The sequence below is a fragment of the Drosophila subpulchrella genome, chromosome X (assembly GCF_014743375.2).
Source record: "Drosophila subpulchrella strain 33 F10 #4 breed RU33 chromosome X, RU_Dsub_v1.1 Primary Assembly, whole genome shotgun sequence".
Taxonomy (NCBI): Eukaryota; Metazoa; Arthropoda; class Insecta; order Diptera; family Drosophilidae; genus Drosophila; species Drosophila subpulchrella.
The window spans coordinates 18,815,909-18,835,956 of record NC_050613.1 but is presented as its reverse complement, the minus strand read 5'-3'; the positions used below and the strand labels follow the sequence as shown (position 1 = coordinate 18,835,956).

The following is a 20,048-nucleotide window of genomic DNA, read 5'->3' as shown; positions in this document are numbered from 1 at the left end:
AAACTCGTTCGGCTGATAAGCGAGCCAATGAAAGTGAAACCATGTCACAGATTGAACAGTTGTTGTGGCGTTGCTGTGTTTGCTCTGTGTAAATATCATAAATAAATAAACTGAAACTGGAAAAAAGTGAAGAAAAAATAGCCACAAAGAGACCAAATGCAGCCCCGATAAAACGAAAAGAAACCAACAGAAATAACAGCCATAAAAGCCATAAAAACAACACCCAACCGAATGGAAATGGAAATGGAAATCGAAACGCCAGTTGTAAGGCGATGAAAACCCATGAAATGCGAGGAAAACTCGCATTTCGCAATTGTTGCACTTCCTCCTCCCGCAAATTAAACAAAACGATTGCCGCTCTTTATCTGCTTCTACTTCAACTTCGTTTTGAAGGCAAACAGCAAACAGTTTACAAAACGTTTTGGCGATAAGACATCTAAGATATCTTCACCCGCGGCGAGGTGTTAATATATCACGGAATATCATCGCGATAAGGGCGTTATTAAAAGTGCAGCGACGAGTTGGTCATAATTTATGGCTCTTTCAGCTCAATTTGGCTTCTAATAGGTATTCTATTGGTTTTTTTTTTTAATTAGGGGGAGGGAAAGATATGGATTTCGGGAAATTAGGGCACCCACTTTTGTTGTTTATGATATTCGATTTAATTCTAAAAAAAGTTTGATAACAGAAGGTTGGGGTTAAAAAAAAAAGGTTCAAAATATGAAATCAATGTTTAAAAAAATGAAACTAATGTCAGAGAAAATATGGCTCTCACAACTCAATAACTTCTAATAAGTATTTTATAGATTTGTAAATAAAGGGGAAGGGAAATATTACGAAACCCATTTATAATGTAATTGAAATTTAATTTAATTTAATTCTAAAAAACAAATGACAACGAAAGGTTATGATGAAAAAATGTGTCTGAGAATATGGAAAAAATATCTAATAAAATGAGGTCACCAGAGTCTAAAAAGCCATCTCTTCAAAGAAGCGAAATCCGCAATGCTGTCAGAGAAAATAATAGCGAATAAAATGTCGAAAAGTGCCAAATCAATGAAAAGTGTCAACAACTATTGTTAATTGAATAATTCAATGAATAGCGCTCGCCGCCAGAGGGCGCCATTGTGCGCGCGAGGTCACCAATTTTTTGACAGCCATTGTCGAACTGAATCACTGAGCAAGGCAATTAATATTAATGCCACCTGATGAAGCCTGTTATGGGGATGCAAGAAAAACATTTGCAGTTTGCTGAAAATTTCGACTTTTTTTTGTGGCCTTTCAACGCATTCAATGGAACAGCCATCCTGCTCTGGAAATTTAATTTCCGAGTGAAAAAGCCTTTCAAATTCCTCCCTGGAAATCCAAAGTTTAATCCCCCGTTTTGAGTAACCCCCACTGACATTGGCCAATGTAATTAAGTCGGAGCTCTGGGGGCAATCGCTTGTGCCGATGCTCCACTAGCTCCTGGTTTTCCTTCGTTTTTGTATTCGATCTTATTTTTTTTTGGTTCTCGTTTTTTTTTTTTTTTTTTGTTTTTGTCAGGGGTGTGGGCCACTTGAAGTCGCCAGCATTGTTTTCAGCTCAGCGCCCGCTAAAAATAGTCAAAGGCATGTGCCCTCCATCTGCATCTGCATTTGCGGCTGCATCGAAAAAAGACCAGCAGCTCTCTGCCACAGGCGAAGGCAAAGGCATCTCCAGCGACAAAAAATACACAGAGGGAAAACTGTCAACCATAGGGAAGCACTTATAAGATACCCAGTAATTTACGAAAGTGGAAAAGATTATTTTTAATAATTTTTAGATTTTTTCAAATAGGGATCTTGCTCAACGCACTTTCCTTACCAAATATTAGAAAAAAGAAAAAAATATTTTAAACATTTTTAAAATAAACGTTTAACCCTGGTAATTACAACTTACAACCAGAAGAAAACACTTAAAAGATACCCAGTAAAAAGTTTTTTTTTTTAAATTTTGAGATTGCCTATAAAAGTGATCTTGCCTAAAGCACTTATTTTAAAAGTATATTAGGAAAGGCTGATTTAAAAACACACAAAATCTTTCCAATTTAGTTTTTAACCTTGGTAACCCTAAACATTTTTTTGTTTTTCTTCAAAACTAAAAAGTTCTAGGCGCTAGAAACCCTTTGTTTTTTCTTTTTGGTTTCAAAGCAAATAGAATATTTTTTGATTGAACCAACCTCAGCTTATTAATCTAATGTTACAATTTTGTTGACTGGGAATCTGCCCAGCTAAGTCAATGCCTTGTCCAACATACCCCGTGAAATTCTAAGCCCAATTAATGGGTATGCGAACAAAATAAAAAGACATCGCACAATGACGCGACGAGTTTCCTTTTTCAAAGCGGCCTGCAAGGAAATGCCTTAAAATAGGCAACAAAAGGTGGAGCGACAGGGACGGGGCGAACGTGCGCGAAAGAGAGAGAGAGAGAGAGAGAGAGGGAGGGAGAAGTTTTCTTCTGGCTTTTCCGTACATTTTCCCCGCACCATTTTGGACCCTGGTGGGCATCCCAGGGCTTCATCGTCATCGTCAAGTGCACAGCCCTGCGTCAAGTTGCCAAAGCAATTGAGTTGAGTTGACTCGAGTTGACTTCGCCCAAGGGGGCGGCGGAAAATGGAGGGGCGAGGTATAGCCCACTTGAATCGCCTCAGACCCCATATCCAGACCCAGACCCCTCATCCAGACTGTGGCAGAGCCCTCATCAGACCCTCGGCCATGGCCTGACCCATCGGACCCCAACCCAGATCGACATTTAGAAAAAAAGAACTCGCACTTAGATAATAGTTCCACAATACCGCGCCATATTTACCCAATAATAGATCCAAAATACCTTGCCATAGTTAACTAATAATGTTTAAAATGTATTGGAATACTTGTAATCAATAAAAATAATAGGCTTCAAGAGGGTTTAACTAGTTTAGATGAAAAGGAAATTGATATTTAAGTTTTTCTAGTCAAAAACTAATGATTTAACTAATAATAGAGCCATAATACCTTACCATAGTTAACTAATAATGTTTAAAATGTATTGGAATACAAAAATAATAAGCTTCAAGAGGGTTTAACTAGTTGAAATGAATAGGAAATTGATATTTAAGTTTATCTAATTAAAAATTCCACAATAGATTCATATACGGTAGGATATAGGATCCATATTTTTGTTTCAACAGGGGAATGATTTAGGGATGGTAAACCAATGCAATGTTCTCAAACCAAGACTGCCATTACTAGCTCTTGTATTCATAGTTATAATAGAGAACTCTAGTTGCTTTTCTCCCAGTGCACTCGATGCAGTCGCGCAAAAGGCCATGGAATGGCAACAAAATTACATGCCACGCGTTGGTTTTAATTTGGATCTGGCGTCTTTCGCAGGGCCACGGGTTCGAGTATAGGAACGAGTGTATCCAATCAGGGCAGCAGCTAAATAATTCATGTGGGACAATGAATATCTGTACAGCGCGACTTCTTGACTGACTACCCACTGACTACTGACTACTGACTGACTGACTGACTGCCATTTCCACCTGTCTAACGAGCAACGGCTAACGGTGCAAATACTCGCATGCGGAGAAATGGGAAATGGGAAACTAGTTCGCTACTCGAGGGGCCCATTGTTAATCACACTGGGAAATCGGAAATCGGGAAGTCGGGAAGTCGGTAAACTTTTGAGTGACATTGGCAAGGCCATCGCAAGGGGGCAATTAGCAATCGAATTTCTATAACCAAACTGTGGTTAATATTAATGAAGATGTGGTCAAGTCGTAAACGATTGCCTCCGACGCGTTGTGCTCAAATTTCTTGGCATTCTGTCTTGATTTTCTAACCGGTGCGGAAATGCAGAAAAAACCAGGTGCGCTTTTAAAATCAGTTAAATCAAAAAAAAAAGTGTGAGGAAATCATTTATTTTTCTGAATCTATAACTTAAAATTATTTTATATATTTTTTTGTTACATTAAAAGTGCTGAACAATTTTTTGAGTGATTTTAATAGTTAGAAATTTTCATAAATTGTGAAGTGCGAGTCGAAATTGTTTCCCTTAAGTCTAAAGTAAATGTAAAAACAATGAAATAATTTTTTGTTTTGTGAAGAAATAAAATGTTGTTCCCCACTTTTTTTTTTTTGGTAAAAAGTTCTGTAAAATATTTACCACATGCTTCACTGTGCAAAGGGTTCTGCCATAAGGAAATGAAAAATAATTCTAAACTTTTCCGAACCTGAGACTCTTTTGCATCACCTGTTCATCAGCTCTATTTTTTTTGCAGCTTTTCATCAGCTTTTCCGGGAAAGTCTTACCTCATACCGCCACCCACCGCCTCGCCTGTTTGGCCCATTTTCCTTATTTTTTCCACAACTTCGCACATTAACACCTTTCCGAAAATCTCTGGCAAGTTTTCAGCTTTGTTTCGTATTTTCATTTGTAAGAACCTAAAAAACACTTTGGCTGGAAACTAAATTTTCACACCAAATCACCGAAAAGAATTCCACTTCGATGTGAGTTGGATTTTAGTTGAGTGAGTGCAAATCTATTATGGCCAATAGACAGACAGACAGACAGCTAACAATTTTCCACAGCATTTTCCGCCGCTCACCGGCGATTGAGTCAACAACATTTGGCCAAAATTGCCCCGACTACTTGGCATTTTAACCCAATTTTCGAGCAATTTTAATTGCCAGCGTACAGACTGTTGCCCAGTTAACAGTTTTCAATTTTATTAATGAAGTCGTAAAGTTGCCAAAGTTTATCACTCGGCTGCGATTTTGTGCAGCTGTTGGCCAGGTTCGCCCGATAAAGCCAAAAAGACCCAGGCCTTGCGCGATCTTTTTCTTCTTTCGCTGTTTCTGTTGTCTGCCTGCCTAATTTAGATGTCATTAATTTTGACCATCTCCATTTCCTACATTTCCATTTTCATTTCCATTCCGCGTTTGCAGTTTCTTCTGGCCCGGTTTTTGTTTTTTCGGCCCAAACACGCAATCCTCCAACGAGTTGAGAACCGGGAAAAAGGGGAAAGAAAGTGAGGGGTGGGACTATAGATCGATCGGTTGGGGTTTCTCCTCATCAGCATGGTTTTGGCCAAGAATCGAGCGTGATCAAAGTAGGCAGAGATCTTTAATCCGTCCCCAAAACTAAAAAATTAAAAATGATTTTACAACTAATAACTTAATTTTAAGAGTCGGTAATTAATTTTTGGCATTAAAAAGCAATAAGAAGTTAAAAAACTATTAGTTGAGTTGAAAAAATTAAAAAAAAATATAAACAAAAATTGATGACCCATTTTGTGTGCAGTTTCGCGCAGTGCACCTGAAGAATTTTCCAGCTTAACTCAGCATTTCTGTGGCACTTCCGCCTTTCCCGCCCCCTCATTATCACCTGCTTCCGCTCATGAATATGCAGGATAAGCTCATTATCATCCGTCCGATGTTTTCGGATTGGAGGCTGGTTTTCGCCGTTAGAAGTGGGCTCTGCGTGTATGATTTACATTATAATAATTAGTTTATGACAAAGGCACGCGCTACTTTGACTTTCCCTCCCGAGTGCTCCTCTATTTTCCCCGTCTTACTTTTCACTCAGCTTGTTCTCGATTTCGTCTTGGTCCTGGCCATCAAAATTGCAAATAGAAAGCAATTTCCACACTTATTATGGCCACGTGTGGGGGAAAAGCAAAGGGGTTTCTGGGTGAGATTCCCTTGCCTTAAATTCTACGATTTTGGGTTTTCCCTTTTTGGCGGTGCGCGTAATGAGCTTCCGCAAGCTTCCACTTGTACTTTTACACAGGGAGAAGGCATAGAAATTATGGGTTCAAGCAATTTTAAGGATAGTTACTAATTTAATTAAGAATCACTGCAGGATTGAGACCAACTTGGATTTGCTTCTTTCTGGCAGCTGGTCACACACATTTTTCATAGAAAATGTACAGTGTGACCTTGCGTGCTGCTAATAAAATGGCAAAAGCTGTTGATTTGATATTTTAAGTAATCAACTAGAGTTTATAGCTGATATATTGACTTCCTTGGGATATTTTTCTTTTTGTGTAACCCCTTTTGTGTTCCTCGCCTCTTTTTAAACTCCTCTGGCTACCAGCTTTTCCCTGCAGCTGGCTTAGGAAACTTGCTAACTTTGCTGAATTTCTGCCTCTGAGTCAGAGAAAACGCAGGGGCGGGGAGGGGAAATTGCTGAGGGGACAGGGGCGGGAGAAAAAGGGGGGCGTTGGCTGCCCGCTGCTCAATTTCAGACACACACGAAATTACTTTACAACTCGTGGCTGAGAGTCGCACGAAGCCTTGTGGCCTCATTAGAACCCCTCTGGAGAAATGGAGAATCAGAGAATCGGGGGGGGGGGGCGGTAGAACAGGAGGCGTAACAGCAGGTGACTAGTTTCCAGCTACTTAACCATTCTGGCCTGCATTCTGCGCTGGACTGAAATATTTATGAACCATCTCGGGGCAGAAGAAGGGCACATCAAATGCAGCGCAAAGTGTGACTCGAGTTTTTAGTTGCAGTTGTAATACCCTCGACATGGGGGCTTTTCATTTTGGCCAAAAGTTCCATAGCCTCCAGAGGTCTAGATATAATTTTTAGCTTAGAAATAATAGTGAGTGAAAGGGATTTGTTTTTCATTGCTAATTTATTATTTTATAAACTAATTCATTTCCAGTTCCGATTACATCTCCAAACTTGTACAACTTTAATATTTACAACGTCCTTGATTATATTAGTAAAGTAAATTATCCAAAGGTTTAGAATAATTGTATTAAAATGTCTAAACTTTGTCTTGCACCGTGCGAATGTTTTTCTATAAAGTTTCAGGTGAGAAACTTTTCATAAATCCGTTCAGTGGGTAGACTGTTTCAGAGCTGCTGGCTTATGTGTTTGAAATTAAATTCACACCCAATGTGGACTAAAACATTTAATTTGGTTATTATATTGGCTTTTCTTCTCATAAAGGATGCCATATTTGCTTCAAGTTACCTTTGTCTTGCCACAATATAGACAAGAACGTTTAATTTTGTGGCTTTTGCTTGGCTTTGGCCAGGGTATTCGGAGACTTTGACCCATCGAAGGCTGTGCCATTTGTGCTTTTAAAGTGGCTACACAATCTTTGTGGCTGTCATTTCAATTAGCAATGGACTCGACTCCGCCCCGACTTGGTTTCTATGACTGTTTGGGGTCTGTTTCTGTTTCTGATTCTGGTTTGGCTTGTGAGCCCCGGTGGGCGTGAAATGAGTTGGCAAAACAATAAAACAATAAAGAACAAACAGATATGGCAACGTGTGGATGTGTGTAATTTGTATAATTTAAGTGAGCATTAGCATTTGCAGAGATTTTTCTTTGTTGCTCGAGCATTCTGCATTGGCATTAATGAGTGGCTCATTAATCACTCGCGGCAATTGGTACCGAATGGAATGAATAAGCGAGCGAATGCGAATCTGAATGCGAATGAATAGCTCGGTGACTGACTGACTGACTGACTGATGGACCAAACAGGCAATAGTTGTGCCAAAGTAAGGTAAACGAAATGTTGCATGGGAGAATCGCGATTTTTTCGGGAGACTCCCCCGCGGGCTCACATGGCGTATGATTAATTTTTCACAATCATTTCCCATTATGCAAAAAGTCGCGGAGGTGGCTCAGATGCATCCAAAGGGGTCTCTATTTTGCTATTTGCGTGCCGTGGCAGGAGTTTGTTTTTTCGGTTTCCGTTAACTGTTGCACATTTCGCCTTGATGATAATTAATGAGCCAGCGGTGCGTATACGTGATGTCGTAACAGGCCAAACAAAATCGAAATCCGAAAGCCGGGTAAATAAATTATATAAACGGCAACTACGGAGATTTCCAAGCGCATGCGTGGGGGTGGCAAAAATAAGGATCGGAAAATGGTTTGGAAAACCTCACGAAATGTGTGTCAGGGTCCCATATAATTTGTTTTGAAAGGAATATGTTAAAATTGATTTATTTACATAATTTATAGACCCAAAAACCATCATAAAGTGTAAAAGGTTGCATTATTATTTAATATACATTTTTCCCAGTGCATTCAAATTCATACTTCCCATTTCTGCCCCCTCACCCCATCCCCGCCTTGAAAGTTATTTAAGATTAATTAATAAACTCTCCCTCGGCCACATTTGCGTGCTTACAGATTATGTTAAACCAAGTGTATGCCAAAAAAAAAAACAAAAAACGAAGGAAAATATGTTTGCCAACAATCAACTTAAACGCTGCCTTGCCACGCCCCCTCCGCCCTCCATTTTCCACTGCTCTTTTTAATATGTGAGAAGCGAGTTTCCCACCTCCTGCCGCCTCAAAAAGTTACACAAACTCAATTTTGTAAAAGCGAAATTTGTCTCCCTTTTTTGGGCCGTATATATAATGTAATTTTGAAGATGTTTTCACATTTTGCGCAAAATATTTACACAATTTTCTCTTCCCTTTTTTTATCTTCTGGTTTGTTATTTTGGTTTTTCCTTTTTCCACACATTTGAAAGGGGATTAAAAGAGTCGTAAGGTGGCGGGGAACGTGGAGGGGGCGATGGACTGAGCTGAATTTGCAATTATCACAGCTAACTGAACCCGACTTGTCACCACATGCCCATTCCAACGCCGTCGTCCACTGGATGATTAATGGTCGTGAACATGACATCGAGTTTGTCTCGAATCTGTTTTGTTTCTGCGCCCGTAGTTGTGTTTCTCCATCTGAATCCCAATCGGAGTCGTAATCGAAATCGCCATCCTAATGTTTGTTTAGAGCTAGGCTTCTAGGTGCACTGGAAGAAAAACATAGAAATAATAGTTTCAAAAATCAAATAAATTAATAAGCTTCATTTGTGTATTTGGTCACACTAATGCAATAACTTTAAGTGCAGTGTGGCCATGCTAGGTGCTGGAAACTGTGCGTGCATGACAGCTTACTTATTTAAGGCCAGATTGGTGAATAGCACATAAAAACCTATCAACATGGCCGAGAGGTGTGGCTCAGTTTCTCTCAGTGTGTTCCATGGGCCTGACAGTTGTCTCTCTAATGCCGTTCTAGTGGTTCTGGGGGCTCTGGCGGAGTGGTTGTTGTGGCTCTGTTGAGTCTGAGTGCCGGAGTACGTGGCCCCAGTGTGGGAGTTGCTGCTGGCTTTCTGGCCATGGCCACTTGGCAAGTAACCCACACGATGCCAGAATGAGTCTTGGCCAGAATTGGCGGCTTTCTGGCTTTGATGCGAACCCCTCCCCCCCCCCCCTGTCCCTTTGCAGTCCCCTGATTTCCAGTCGCAATCCCAGTCCCACGCCGCAGAAATTGGCGGTAATCGCGAACAGAGACATGACGGCCATGGCCAAATCCTGTTTGTGCTGCCGTTTCGGCCGACTTCATCTGCATATGGCCCACAATTGCTGGCAATTAACTCACTTGGCCAACGCCACATAATTGGTAATGCTCAAGGGGAATGACGTCACCCAGAGAACTACCGAATATTGAATGTCATTTTATCTACTTTTTAAGGGTGCTTATACATAGCTAAGACTTGTATTTCCCTTGACACTGTTCAATGAAGCATACCAATATCTAAAGATTTCAGTTTTTTATAGAGCGACTTCATTTTAGAAATCAATTTTAAATACTTTTAACGCATATTTAAAAAGCTTAGACTAGTTTTTGTTATTTGGATGAATATAGTTTGTACTAAATATTCTAAAAATCGTTTAAAAAAAGTGATTTCTCGAAAAGATAATGTAAATTATTTTTAATAATTAGTTTGCATTCTAAGATTTATATTAACAAGAGTCTTTTTTTTTGTATATTATACCGATAAATATGTTTTACAATAAATTAATATTTACTTTTCCCCCCTTCCAGATGAACACAAACTGAACTCCGGCTCATGGGAGGACACCTTGGACGAGCCGCACCACCACCAAGCGCACCACTCGCACCACCAGCACCACCAGCACCACCAGCTCCACCAGCACCACTCGCACCTCAGCCAGCGGCACCAGCAGCAGACCTCGTTCATTGGATCACCGCCGTCCAGTGCGAGCATCACCACCGCCCAGTTGCACAGCGCGTTTAGCCGGAGGATCGCCGAGCAGCGGGAGCGGGATCAGCGGGAGCAGCGGGACGGAGCGGGCTGCACCGCAGCCACAATTGCCGGCGGAAGCTTCAGCGCCAACGGTGGCCAGGCTGCCGTTGGTGTCGGCGTTGGCAGTAGCAGCAGCTGCGGCAGCAGCAGCGAGCGGGACACCAAATCGCCCTGCCGCGAGCGGGACAGGAATCTCGAGCGGGACAGGGAGCGAGAGCGGGACAGGGACAAGGAGGAGCAGGGAGGTGCTAGGGAGGAGGAGGACGTACTCACCGAGGAGGAGCAGACCAGCAGCAGCGTGAGTTCGCTAAGTGCCGGCAATCAACGCAATTCGCAATTGCGTTCAACCTTCAACAAGGCCAAGCAGCATTTGTCGTTTGACAAATGGCGCACGGCCGCAACCGGAAGCGCAACAGGTTCCGCATCTGCATCCACAACCGCATCCGGACCAGGATCTTCGACCACTGAGAACAACAACGCCACCAGTAACATGATTTTGCGCAGGGCCAGTGCCTGCACCATGCCATCGAGTGGCGGAGGAGGAGGAGGAGGAGGAGGAGGAGGCGTAGGCGGATCGGGTGGATCCTCCCAGAGGGAGGAGGCCACCACGCCGGGTGAGTCACCTGGAGGACGCCTGTCCCGCTGGTTCTCCATCAGGCGCGGCTCCTCGCATCAGTACGATGTGGGTGGCCGCGATGGACGCCACTCGACGGCCTCCAGTTTCGACACCCCCGATTCCGGTTCGGGAAACTCGCCGGTCACGGGAAAAGGTGGCTCCGGATCGGCAGCTGGATCCACTGGCGGAGTGGCCCAAGGAGCAGCGCTGGACGCCGCTTCGCCACAGAAGCTGGCCAACTTGGGAGCCAGTAAAATGATGCCCGGAGTGCCAGAGGTGAGATATTTCTAAATGAAACGACTCTTAAATATGCCAAATTAAAAAGGAAATATTGAAAATCAAAGTATCAACTGAAGTCTAAAATAATATATTTATTTTTGTTTTTTATTATAAATATGGAAGTATAAAACAAAAAATGCTCAAGTAACCCTTAACACTTTGATTATTTTGGTAGTAAGAAAACTCAGAATCACTATCATAGTCTCAGTCCCTGTGATCAGAATCTACTATGGAAAACGTGAATATTTAGAGTAAAACTTAAAACTCAATTTGAGTTATAATTTATTTTAACAAATATATAAAATAAATATATATAAAAGAAATTTCAATTGCATCCTAACTACATTATACTTTTCAATTTTTAACTTAACCTAACTAGACAGATAAATAACACATAAGGATCAATTTGAAGTTCGGATGGTATGTTCCATTTTGCCCTCTTAGAAAATTCTCTGAAATCGAAAGAGATAGCGCCTAAAATTACTCTGAGTGAGAGCAAGACAGCAATATACCAAACTACGAAATAGCAAATGAGAGCCAAAATAATCTCTAGATTCTATCTATACTGAATTTCATCAAAATGATCATCATATCTTATCAATTTTCTCCCTGTGTATCTTCTTGCAGTCGGAGGATGATGAGGCGACCGCCAATCGCTTCGACATGGACCTAATGATGGCGCCGGGCAGCCGGGCCAACGGTACCGCTCGTACCGCCCACAACCGGCTGATTGTCCCCATGTTGCCGCCCGCCCCCGCCGGATTGTCCCAGCAGCAGCTGAAGAGGCGCCACATCGTGGCAGCCATTGTCCACAGTGAGAACTCGTATGTGGCCACCCTGCAGCGACTAGTCAATGTGAGTGGATGGTACCTATTCAATCGGTTACAAAATCTGATTACCTAGATCATTGCATGCTTAGATACATAGCAACTATTTGATATATAGTAGATCTAGAATTATCACTATGATCTTAACTTTTAACTATATAATTTATTTGAATTTGAAACATGGCAAATTTAAGGCAAAGATTTAGTTACAGCGTTGGACCGAACTTTGTAATCGAGGGGTTTTAAAGGGTGGTGCTTGAGATCTAATTTGGTTAGTAATAACATATTTTCTGAGATGGAGTCTGCATTTCAGATCTCCATATCCTCAAGGAACTCCTCGAGATCATTGATATCCTCAGAAACTAGTTGCATGTCTAGCTCTGGACATTCTGAATCCTCGTCCGTTCTATCCTCCTCCATGTCCATTTCCGTTTCCGTTTCGCCGCCCACCAAGCGATCCATATCCGGGTCAAAGGAGAGTTCGAAGGGAAAACTGAGGGGGGGCACCTCGAAATCGAGCATGTGGTAGTCCCAGTCGATCCGATTCTCCGGTGGAACGGGCTCAACCTGGCTGGTGTGGGGATTCTGATCCAGGGCAGCTTGTGGCAGCTTGCACGGATGCCCCTCGAGTTCGTGATAGAGATAGAAGGTGTGTCCCGGTCCCGTCTCCTCCTTGTAGGCATCGTGCTCGCTGATGGTCTTCGTGGCCACATCGGGCATTAGGGTGGTTTTATCGAACAGTATGTTTATGTCCATGGGCACTATCATGTACGTTTCCCCGGTGCGATTGTCTGTTTGAATCTTGCCAAATTGCTCGGCTTCCTTTCTTGTAACAAGATCCAAGTTGATCGCCTTGTCCGTCTGCCAGCGAGCGATTTCCTCCGAGTCCGCCCGAATGAATTTGTCCGATTCCGGGCATCCGGTGGCCACTCCCTGGGGCGTCACCTCGAACTTGTGCAACAGGGGCTGCTTCAGCTGAACGAAGGCCTCTGGCTTTCCGGCCTCCACATAGACCTGCACATTCCCCAGGGCCTGGGCTATGGCCTCAGCCTTCGATTGACTTGGCTGCGGATCGTCGTCCTTTGGCGATGGCTCCTTGGCATCCTGCTGGGGAGCATCCTTGCTCTCCTCCTTCAGCATCTGCTGAAGCTTTTGGATCTGGTCCTTCGTCAGGTTGAGATACTTAAGGGACAACATGGTTATGTATGATCAGGAAACTAGTTTATATATCTCAAATATATATAGGATGTGGATACGACTGGGTAACGTTGGGATATGATGGGGATGAAGTTCGGAGAGGGACTAACTAGATGGTGAGAAAATATGAGTGACAGCTGAAAAAAGATAAAACACCAGGATGGGGCCTCCACAGATTTGAAAACTAAGTGAAAGACTTTTCCAAATTAAGATTTTGAGATTAAATTATTGTATGTTACGTAATGCCACTGCATGCCCTTGTTGTTAGACAACCTTAGTTTCCCCACTTAACCACCGACTAATGTTAATCTCATGTCAAATCATTTGATCTCTTTACATGCCATCCTCTTCCCAAATGCCATAACTGCCGATTTCACCGTCATAAAACAACCAACTAACCAACTAATCACACTCACTAACTGGCCCACTAACCAATTAACATACACACCCAAATTTGAACCCAAAATCATATTTCACCCACATGTAGTTACAAAATTAGAAAAACCAAGACAAGTAAATACTCGCTAAACAAAAACCCGATTTAAATCTAAGCGAAACTGTGAGAAACCGATAGAAAATCCGACGCAAAGAGCTTGGTAAACCGACAAATGAAAGGTGTTGCACCAATCCTGAAAAAAACGATACAAATATGATGTATTAGGTATATATATTAAATCAATTAAAATAGGATCCTTATATTTTCAAAGTACTTTGCAACTTAATATCAAGTTCAAAGCTTAGGTGTAAATATTCCTAAAGATAGATTTTGTTTTCTATCCTAAACAAACGAAAATAAAAAAGATTATATACAAAAATCCATTAAATACAATATTCTTCAGGATATGTATAGACTTGTGTACTATTTCTCAGGAACTATAGACCCTTAACATAATAATAACAGCGAATTGGATTTTATGAATCTGCAGGCTGGTGTAACTCCTTGAAATGCTATCCCAAAATCAGCTAACTAATCACTTTGTGCCGTTCTAACCCCGCAGGATTACAAGAAACCGCTGGAGGAGTGCAGTCCGCCGGTGCTGAACCCGGTGAAGATAGCCACCCTGTTCCATTGCCTGCCGGACATCCTGCACTCGCATAAGCTGTTCCGGATCTCGCTGGCGGAGTGCGTCCGAAATTGGGATCGCGACGAGAAGATTGGCGATTGTTTCGTCAGCGCGTTCGGCAAGCCGCAGCTCCTTGAGATCTACTCGGGCTTCATTAACAACTTCTCGGCGGCCATGGAGCTGGCCAAGATGGAGGAGAAGCGCAAGTCGGCGTTGGCCGACTTCTTCAAGGTCAAGCAGATCAGCGCCCACGACCGATTGTCGTTTTTCGGGCTGATGGTCAAGCCGGTGCAGCGTTTCCCCCAGTTCATCCTCTTCCTGCAGGATCTGCTGAAGTACACACCGCAGGGCCACCACGACCGGATGTCGCTGCAGCTGGCCCTGTCGCAGCTGGAACTCCTGGCCGAGCTGCTCAACGAGAGCAAGCGGGAGGCGGAGCAGTACCAGGCCTTCAAGGAGATGCTCGGCCACATCTCGGGCACATTCAATGCCCGATCCCTTAGCCTGAGCAGCGTGAGCGTCAGCGACTCCGCCGGCGGCCACCGGCCGAGGTACTTACTCCGCGAGGACAACGTCACCCACATGGAGTTCAACCAGGCCGGGTTCATTGTCAAGTGCAAGCAGCGCCGCCTGCTCCTGCTCAACGACAAGGTCATCTGCGTGTCGGTGGCGCCCAAGCAGTCGCACGACTTCGGGGCCACCGAGAAGCTCACCTTCAAGTGGATGTTTCCGGTCAACGACGTCGAGATCGTGGACAACAGCACATCGGCCACGCTCTCGAGGATTCTCACAGCCGGTAAGGATTCTCACAGCCATCATACTAGCAGTCATCGGCTTAAGATACCTGAACAAGAGATAGTTATCATGTATAATCATTTAAACTGAAGAATTCGCGTAACAAACTTGGGGAATTCTTTGAAGAGCATTTGTAGCTCATATTGAATGTAGATAAAATATTTAATTAAATGTAAAATCATTCAATCTGAAGAATTCGCGCCAACAAACATGCTAATTGAACCTTGAGAAAAGAGAACTTATGGTTCACATTATATGTAGAAAAAAGATTTAAACTAAAGAATTCGCGTTAACAACCTTTTTTAACCTTGTGATGAGAAAAGAGGTTCAAGATCGCTCAAACTAAAGAATTCGCGTAACTTTTGGGAAGAGAAAAGAGTTGGTTAGAGTTGCTCCAATGGTAAACCAAGTTATTAGATTTAATTAATGGGTATAAATGTATATATTTATTTCATTATTTATTTATTTTCCAGGTCTCAACCGCGGCGGCAGCCTGAAGTCCAACGGCAGCAGTGGCGCCAACGGCAGTCCGTATGCCAACAGCACCCTGCCGGGACATGGAGGCGGCTCCTCGAGTTTCCCCGGCTTCGGGGACCCGCACAGCTCGCCGGCCGCCCAGCTGACCAACGGGGCGGACAACCTGTGCAGCGAGATGAGCACGCTGATGTACGACTACGAGGTGATCTCCCGCATCCAGGACCTGGTGTGCAGCCTGAAGGGCAGCTACAAGGAGCTGAACGCCAACACCACGCGCAACGTGCTCAATCTCATCCAGGGCTCCATTCAGCGCAAGGACGAGGAGATGGCCTGGGTGGACTCCTGTTGCCTACAGCTCACCGGACGCCACAAGTCCGGCAAGGAGGAAACCTTCACATTCCAGACGCAGACGCCGGCGGTGAAGAAGGAGTGGATCACGGAGCTGCGTCTGGCCCAGCTGGCCCTCGATCCGAACAATTCGCCGGCCTGGGAGCGTGGCGGCTCCCATCCGCAGCCGGCTCACCACCTTCATCACCACCATCCGCTGCAGCATGCGCACGCGGGAACGGGCGATCCCCGGCAGACGCAGGAGCAACAGCAGCTGCAGGAGGCCGTCCAGCAGAAGCAGTCGCGCAAAATGCCGCTCTTTGTCAAGGCGATGCCAGTCTACAAGTCACAGCATCAAACCGAGGTGGGTTTCCTTGTCCCAATCCTATGAGTCCCAGCTATAACTTCCATCCTAATTTCCAGGTGCGCTGTGGATGCTACTATAGCATTGCCAATGACACCAAGCAAAGCGGAAACGCGCGACGCCGGCACAAGCAGCTGAACTACCTGTGGATGTGCAGCAGCGATGGCACCTCCTCGCACATCACCGTCCTGGCCCAACATCCCCAGCAGGCGGGCAATCTTCGCGAGGCGGGTGCCTTCGATCTCTTCGAGACGCAGGTCTCTGCCCTGGAGTTCGTCAAGGGATTGGATCAGCTGCGGACACGCGACGAGCCGGCCAGCCTGCTGGGCGACCTGGTTTGGCTGGGCACCGATAGCCGCAAGATTCTGGTCTACTCGGCCAGGAATCCGGAGCAGGAGGAGCAGCTGGGCAGCTACTCGGTGCCGGGAGCCGTGCAGCGGATCCTCTACCACTTCGATGCGGTCTATGTCGCGCTGTCGGGGGCCACGGTGCTGATCTTCCGCCGCGGAAACGACGGCGTCTGGCAGTTGCGCGATCCGCAAACCATTCGGCTGGGCGACTCCGACCTGGTGGTGCCCAGCCTGCTGCCCATCAACATGTGCATCTACGCCTCGTGCGGCAATCGGGTGTATGTGCTGAACGCCCTGAATGGCGAGATCCAGCGGAGCTTCGAGGTGCAGCACGGGGCGAGTCAGCAGGTGAACCTGATGGCCCACTCGGGCATCGGCCTGTGGATCTCGCTGAAGAACTCGACGATGCTATGCTTGTACCACACGGAGACATTCAAACACCTGCAGGACATCAACATAGCCTCCAGTGTCCTGCGACACGATGGCAAGAAGGAGCAGCCGCTGAACAACAGCTCCGTGTATGTCACCGCATTGATGGCCTGCAAGGGACTGCTCTGGGTGGGCACCAATGTGGGAATCGCCGTGACCATACCACTGCCCCGACTGGAGGGCGTGCCCATCATCAGCGGTGGCATCAACATGTCCTGCCACGCGCACTTCGGACCCATAACCTTTTTGTTGCCGCTGATTCCGAAGGTCTATCCCGCCTACAAGCCACCGCCGGTGGGAGCAGCTCCACTGGTGCCCAGCATGGGCGACGATCTCCAGCTGCCGGCCATCGATGCGGATCCCAAGATCGTCCAGGAGCTGGACGACGGTGCGGTGGTGCTGCGACGGGATCTGGTCATGACGGAGGAGGCGGTGGTGCCCAACACCCCCGGCGCGGACTCGGCGGCCTCATCGCCGCGCAGCTCTAAGCTGGACAAGCAGAACTCGCTGGACCAGAGCTTCTCGGCCAAAATACGCGCCTCGCTGGCCAATTCGCCCGCGTTCCACCGCAAGCGATTCCGCGATGATCCGAACCGGATGTCTAAGACCTTGCCCCGTGGCCTGGGAGCCACTGCAGCCGGTGGCGGCGGCGGAGGAGGAAGTGGAGGTGGAGGAGGAAGTGCATCGGGCTCGGGCACTGGCAGTGGAAACACCTCGCAGCACGGCGAGCATGGCATCTGCGATGTTTACGGCCTGTATGGCAAGTTGATATTCGTGAAGGAGGACTACGATGCGGAGGAGGGCAACCAGGGCAACCTGATGGACATGATGTACGAGGGAATGCGGCGCTCCGACCCAGAATTGGCGGCCATACCGGGCAAGGTGTGCACCCTGGATAGGCGATTGCGCATGAAGGCCTCGCGGCCGAGGTCGCTGGACCTGTCCAACTGGTCCGTGGACTCCAAGTCCTCCAGCCTGTACACCTCGTCGGGCAGCGAGGAGAGCATGGGCATCCGGCACTTTGGCGGACGATCCGTGTCCCGCAACAGCAGCAGTGCCAGCCACAAGACCTCCGGCACAGGCAGCGATCTGGGCAACATATCCGAGAACGGGCTGATGACCACGGCGGACATCCATCACCACCACCAGCAACAGCAGCAGCAGCAGTTGCAGCTGAGCAGCTCGGCCAAGCCGGATGAAATGAGCAGACTGGGTGCAGTGAACCCGGGCTCACTGGACAAGCCGGCCGCCGCGGTGGCCACCCTGAAGCGGAAGCAGAAGCAGAACACCAAGCAGCAGCAGCAGCAGAGCGCCGACGGACCGAGAACGGTGATCACCCTGATGGGCGGACGCGGCTACTGGCGCCAGATGTGGTACAACGGGGCAGGTGGCTCGCCCAGCCATAAGAACAGCAGCTCTGGCGGCGGCAGCGGAGGCAGTGGCTCCTCCGGCTCCGGTGGCCAGGCCATGCAGTCGGGCAACCCCAGCTGCTCGCCACTCACGGCCAACTCCAATGACGCCCACATCGTGGTGTGGGAGAAAAAGTTATAATCGCAGGAGCTGGTGTGCTGCTGCACCCTTCAGCAGCATCCCCACCAGCACCATCCGCCGCTCACCGAGCTGTGGCGCCGCGTGGGCGAGCAGCAGCAACAGCAGCTGCAGCAGGGTCAGCGCCGTGGTCGCGGACGAGTCCGCTTCCGCGGATCCTTCATTCAGCGCGATCGCAGTGCCGGCAACGATGGAGGAGGAGGATCAGGAGCAGCTGGAGGATCGGGGGGCATGCTGGGTGCCAGTCTGAAGCGACTGACCAAACTGAAGCGCGGCGGCAGCCTCAAGGAGTTCTAGATTCGCGTGTACATTGTTTTCGAAATTTAGTTTGTAGCTCGTAGGCTTACGTTTAGGCACAAAAACCGTGGAATTCTTTTAGCGTTTGCTGCAAGCGGGAATATCGAATATATTTATTAGCTGCCCTCGTTGTTGCGTTTCCCACCCAAATCGGATACTCAGCCCCGAAGCACCCAAATATTCCAAAATGTACGGATTTATGGATAAACTGTACTGATTTCATATCAAATGTATTCTATCAAATCATTAATATTTATTTTTAAGTGAGTCAAATTACATTTTCTTGTTAAAAGCATTTAGCTTCTTCAAAAATTTCTCATTTTTTTAAATCTCATAATTTTCTTCGTTGGAAAATCATTTGTGATAGTTTCCAAGCCACATTTAAAACTGAAACTTACATTTTCTTAATTTTGTAATCATATTTACCATTACTTTTTCAAAACCGATGTCAAAATCGATCGATGGCTTTTGGGAAAAGCTTGATTCCGATTTGGAAGCGGAAGCGGCCACCGGGGTGTATATATAGCGAATGTTTCTGGAGAAACCTAGTGTTTAGTCAGCTTTTTCTCAAACTTGAACAGCCAACTATCTCTTTTCGTTCTCGACTCTCGCGTAAGAAGTGAAACTTAGCCCTAGGGAAATGTTTTTTTTTTGTCGTATGTAGTTCATAACTGAATATCCAAATATACAAGTGGTTTTTTTTTCGATAGTTGTGTAAGCACATTATGTTACTTAGGATATAAGTATTTAGTATTTCGATAAGCGGTAGAGCACACACACAAGAGAGCGGCCAAGCCAACAAGCTAAGGGGAATGATGTTGTCTGTACAATAAGATTTAAAACAAAACGAAAGAGCATTGTTAAAGTATCCGGGAATCTGTCGAAAGAGCAGGACTTTGTGGATGGTGTATAACATGGTTATACAGATGGCTAATTGGCCCCATTCTGCGACCATGAAGGGCACTTCCTTTTCGGGTTTTTGCTAACCTTTCCGAGGTGAAAACTCTGAAGCAGCTGGCAGCACTTTCCTTATGTATGTATTATAACGAAATTAGACTTAAACGTACCCCCCATTTGCGGAAAACCCCAATTTGTAGTACTCTAATGCCTGTATTTGTGAACATTTACAACAAGCATTCAAGAAATAAAAAACAAATCGTTTTTTTTTGTCTGTCACGTAAATTGATATATATATATATACAAGAGTAATGAAGCGAACAAGGAACATCTTATATATACACAAAAACATACTTATATACGATTTACATTTATAAAAATATACATGTGCGTGTGTACAACAAGAATATTTAGCTAAAAATAATGAAAAAGAAACAAAATGTTTTATCGAAGATATTTTTTGTGAACGATATCTTTTGGATACACATATAGAAGTC

The 20,048-nt window shown here is 45.4% G+C and overlaps 2 protein-coding genes across 3 annotated transcripts in view; one reads left to right on the top strand and one right to left on the bottom strand.

Moving 5' to 3' along the window:
• The window catches only part of LOC119555920 (rho guanine nucleotide exchange factor 10), a 106,707-nt gene extending 87,344 nt beyond the window's left edge, over window positions 1-19,363 (top strand). For both annotated transcript variants that reach the window (XM_037867618.1, XM_037867619.1), the window contains 5 exons: window positions 9,862-10,976; window positions 11,607-11,834; window positions 14,002-14,863; window positions 15,336-16,030; window positions 16,090-19,363. In XM_037867618.1, coding sequence (XP_037723546.1) covers window positions 9,862-10,976; window positions 11,607-11,834; window positions 14,002-14,863; window positions 15,336-16,030; window positions 16,090-18,360 — 5,171 coding nt within the window. In that variant the 3' untranslated portion in view covers window positions 18,361-19,363. The remainder of the gene's footprint in view (window positions 1-9,861; window positions 10,977-11,606; window positions 11,835-14,001; window positions 14,864-15,335; window positions 16,031-16,089) is intronic.
• Window positions 11,950-13,095, bottom strand: LOC119555921. The gene has a single exon (XM_037867620.1). The coding sequence runs from the start codon at window positions 13,001-13,003 to the stop codon at window positions 12,116-12,118; it is 888 nt and encodes a 295-aa protein (XP_037723548.1). The 5' UTR covers window positions 13,004-13,095; the 3' UTR covers window positions 11,950-12,115.
• Window positions 19,364-20,048: the final 685 nt, after the last annotated feature.

Bases quoted from the DNA above. Each gene is read 5' to 3' on its own strand.
- LOC119555921 (XM_037867620.1), bottom strand. From the start codon at position 13,003: ATGTTGTCCCTTAAGTATCTCAACCTGACGAAGGACCAGATCCAAAAG.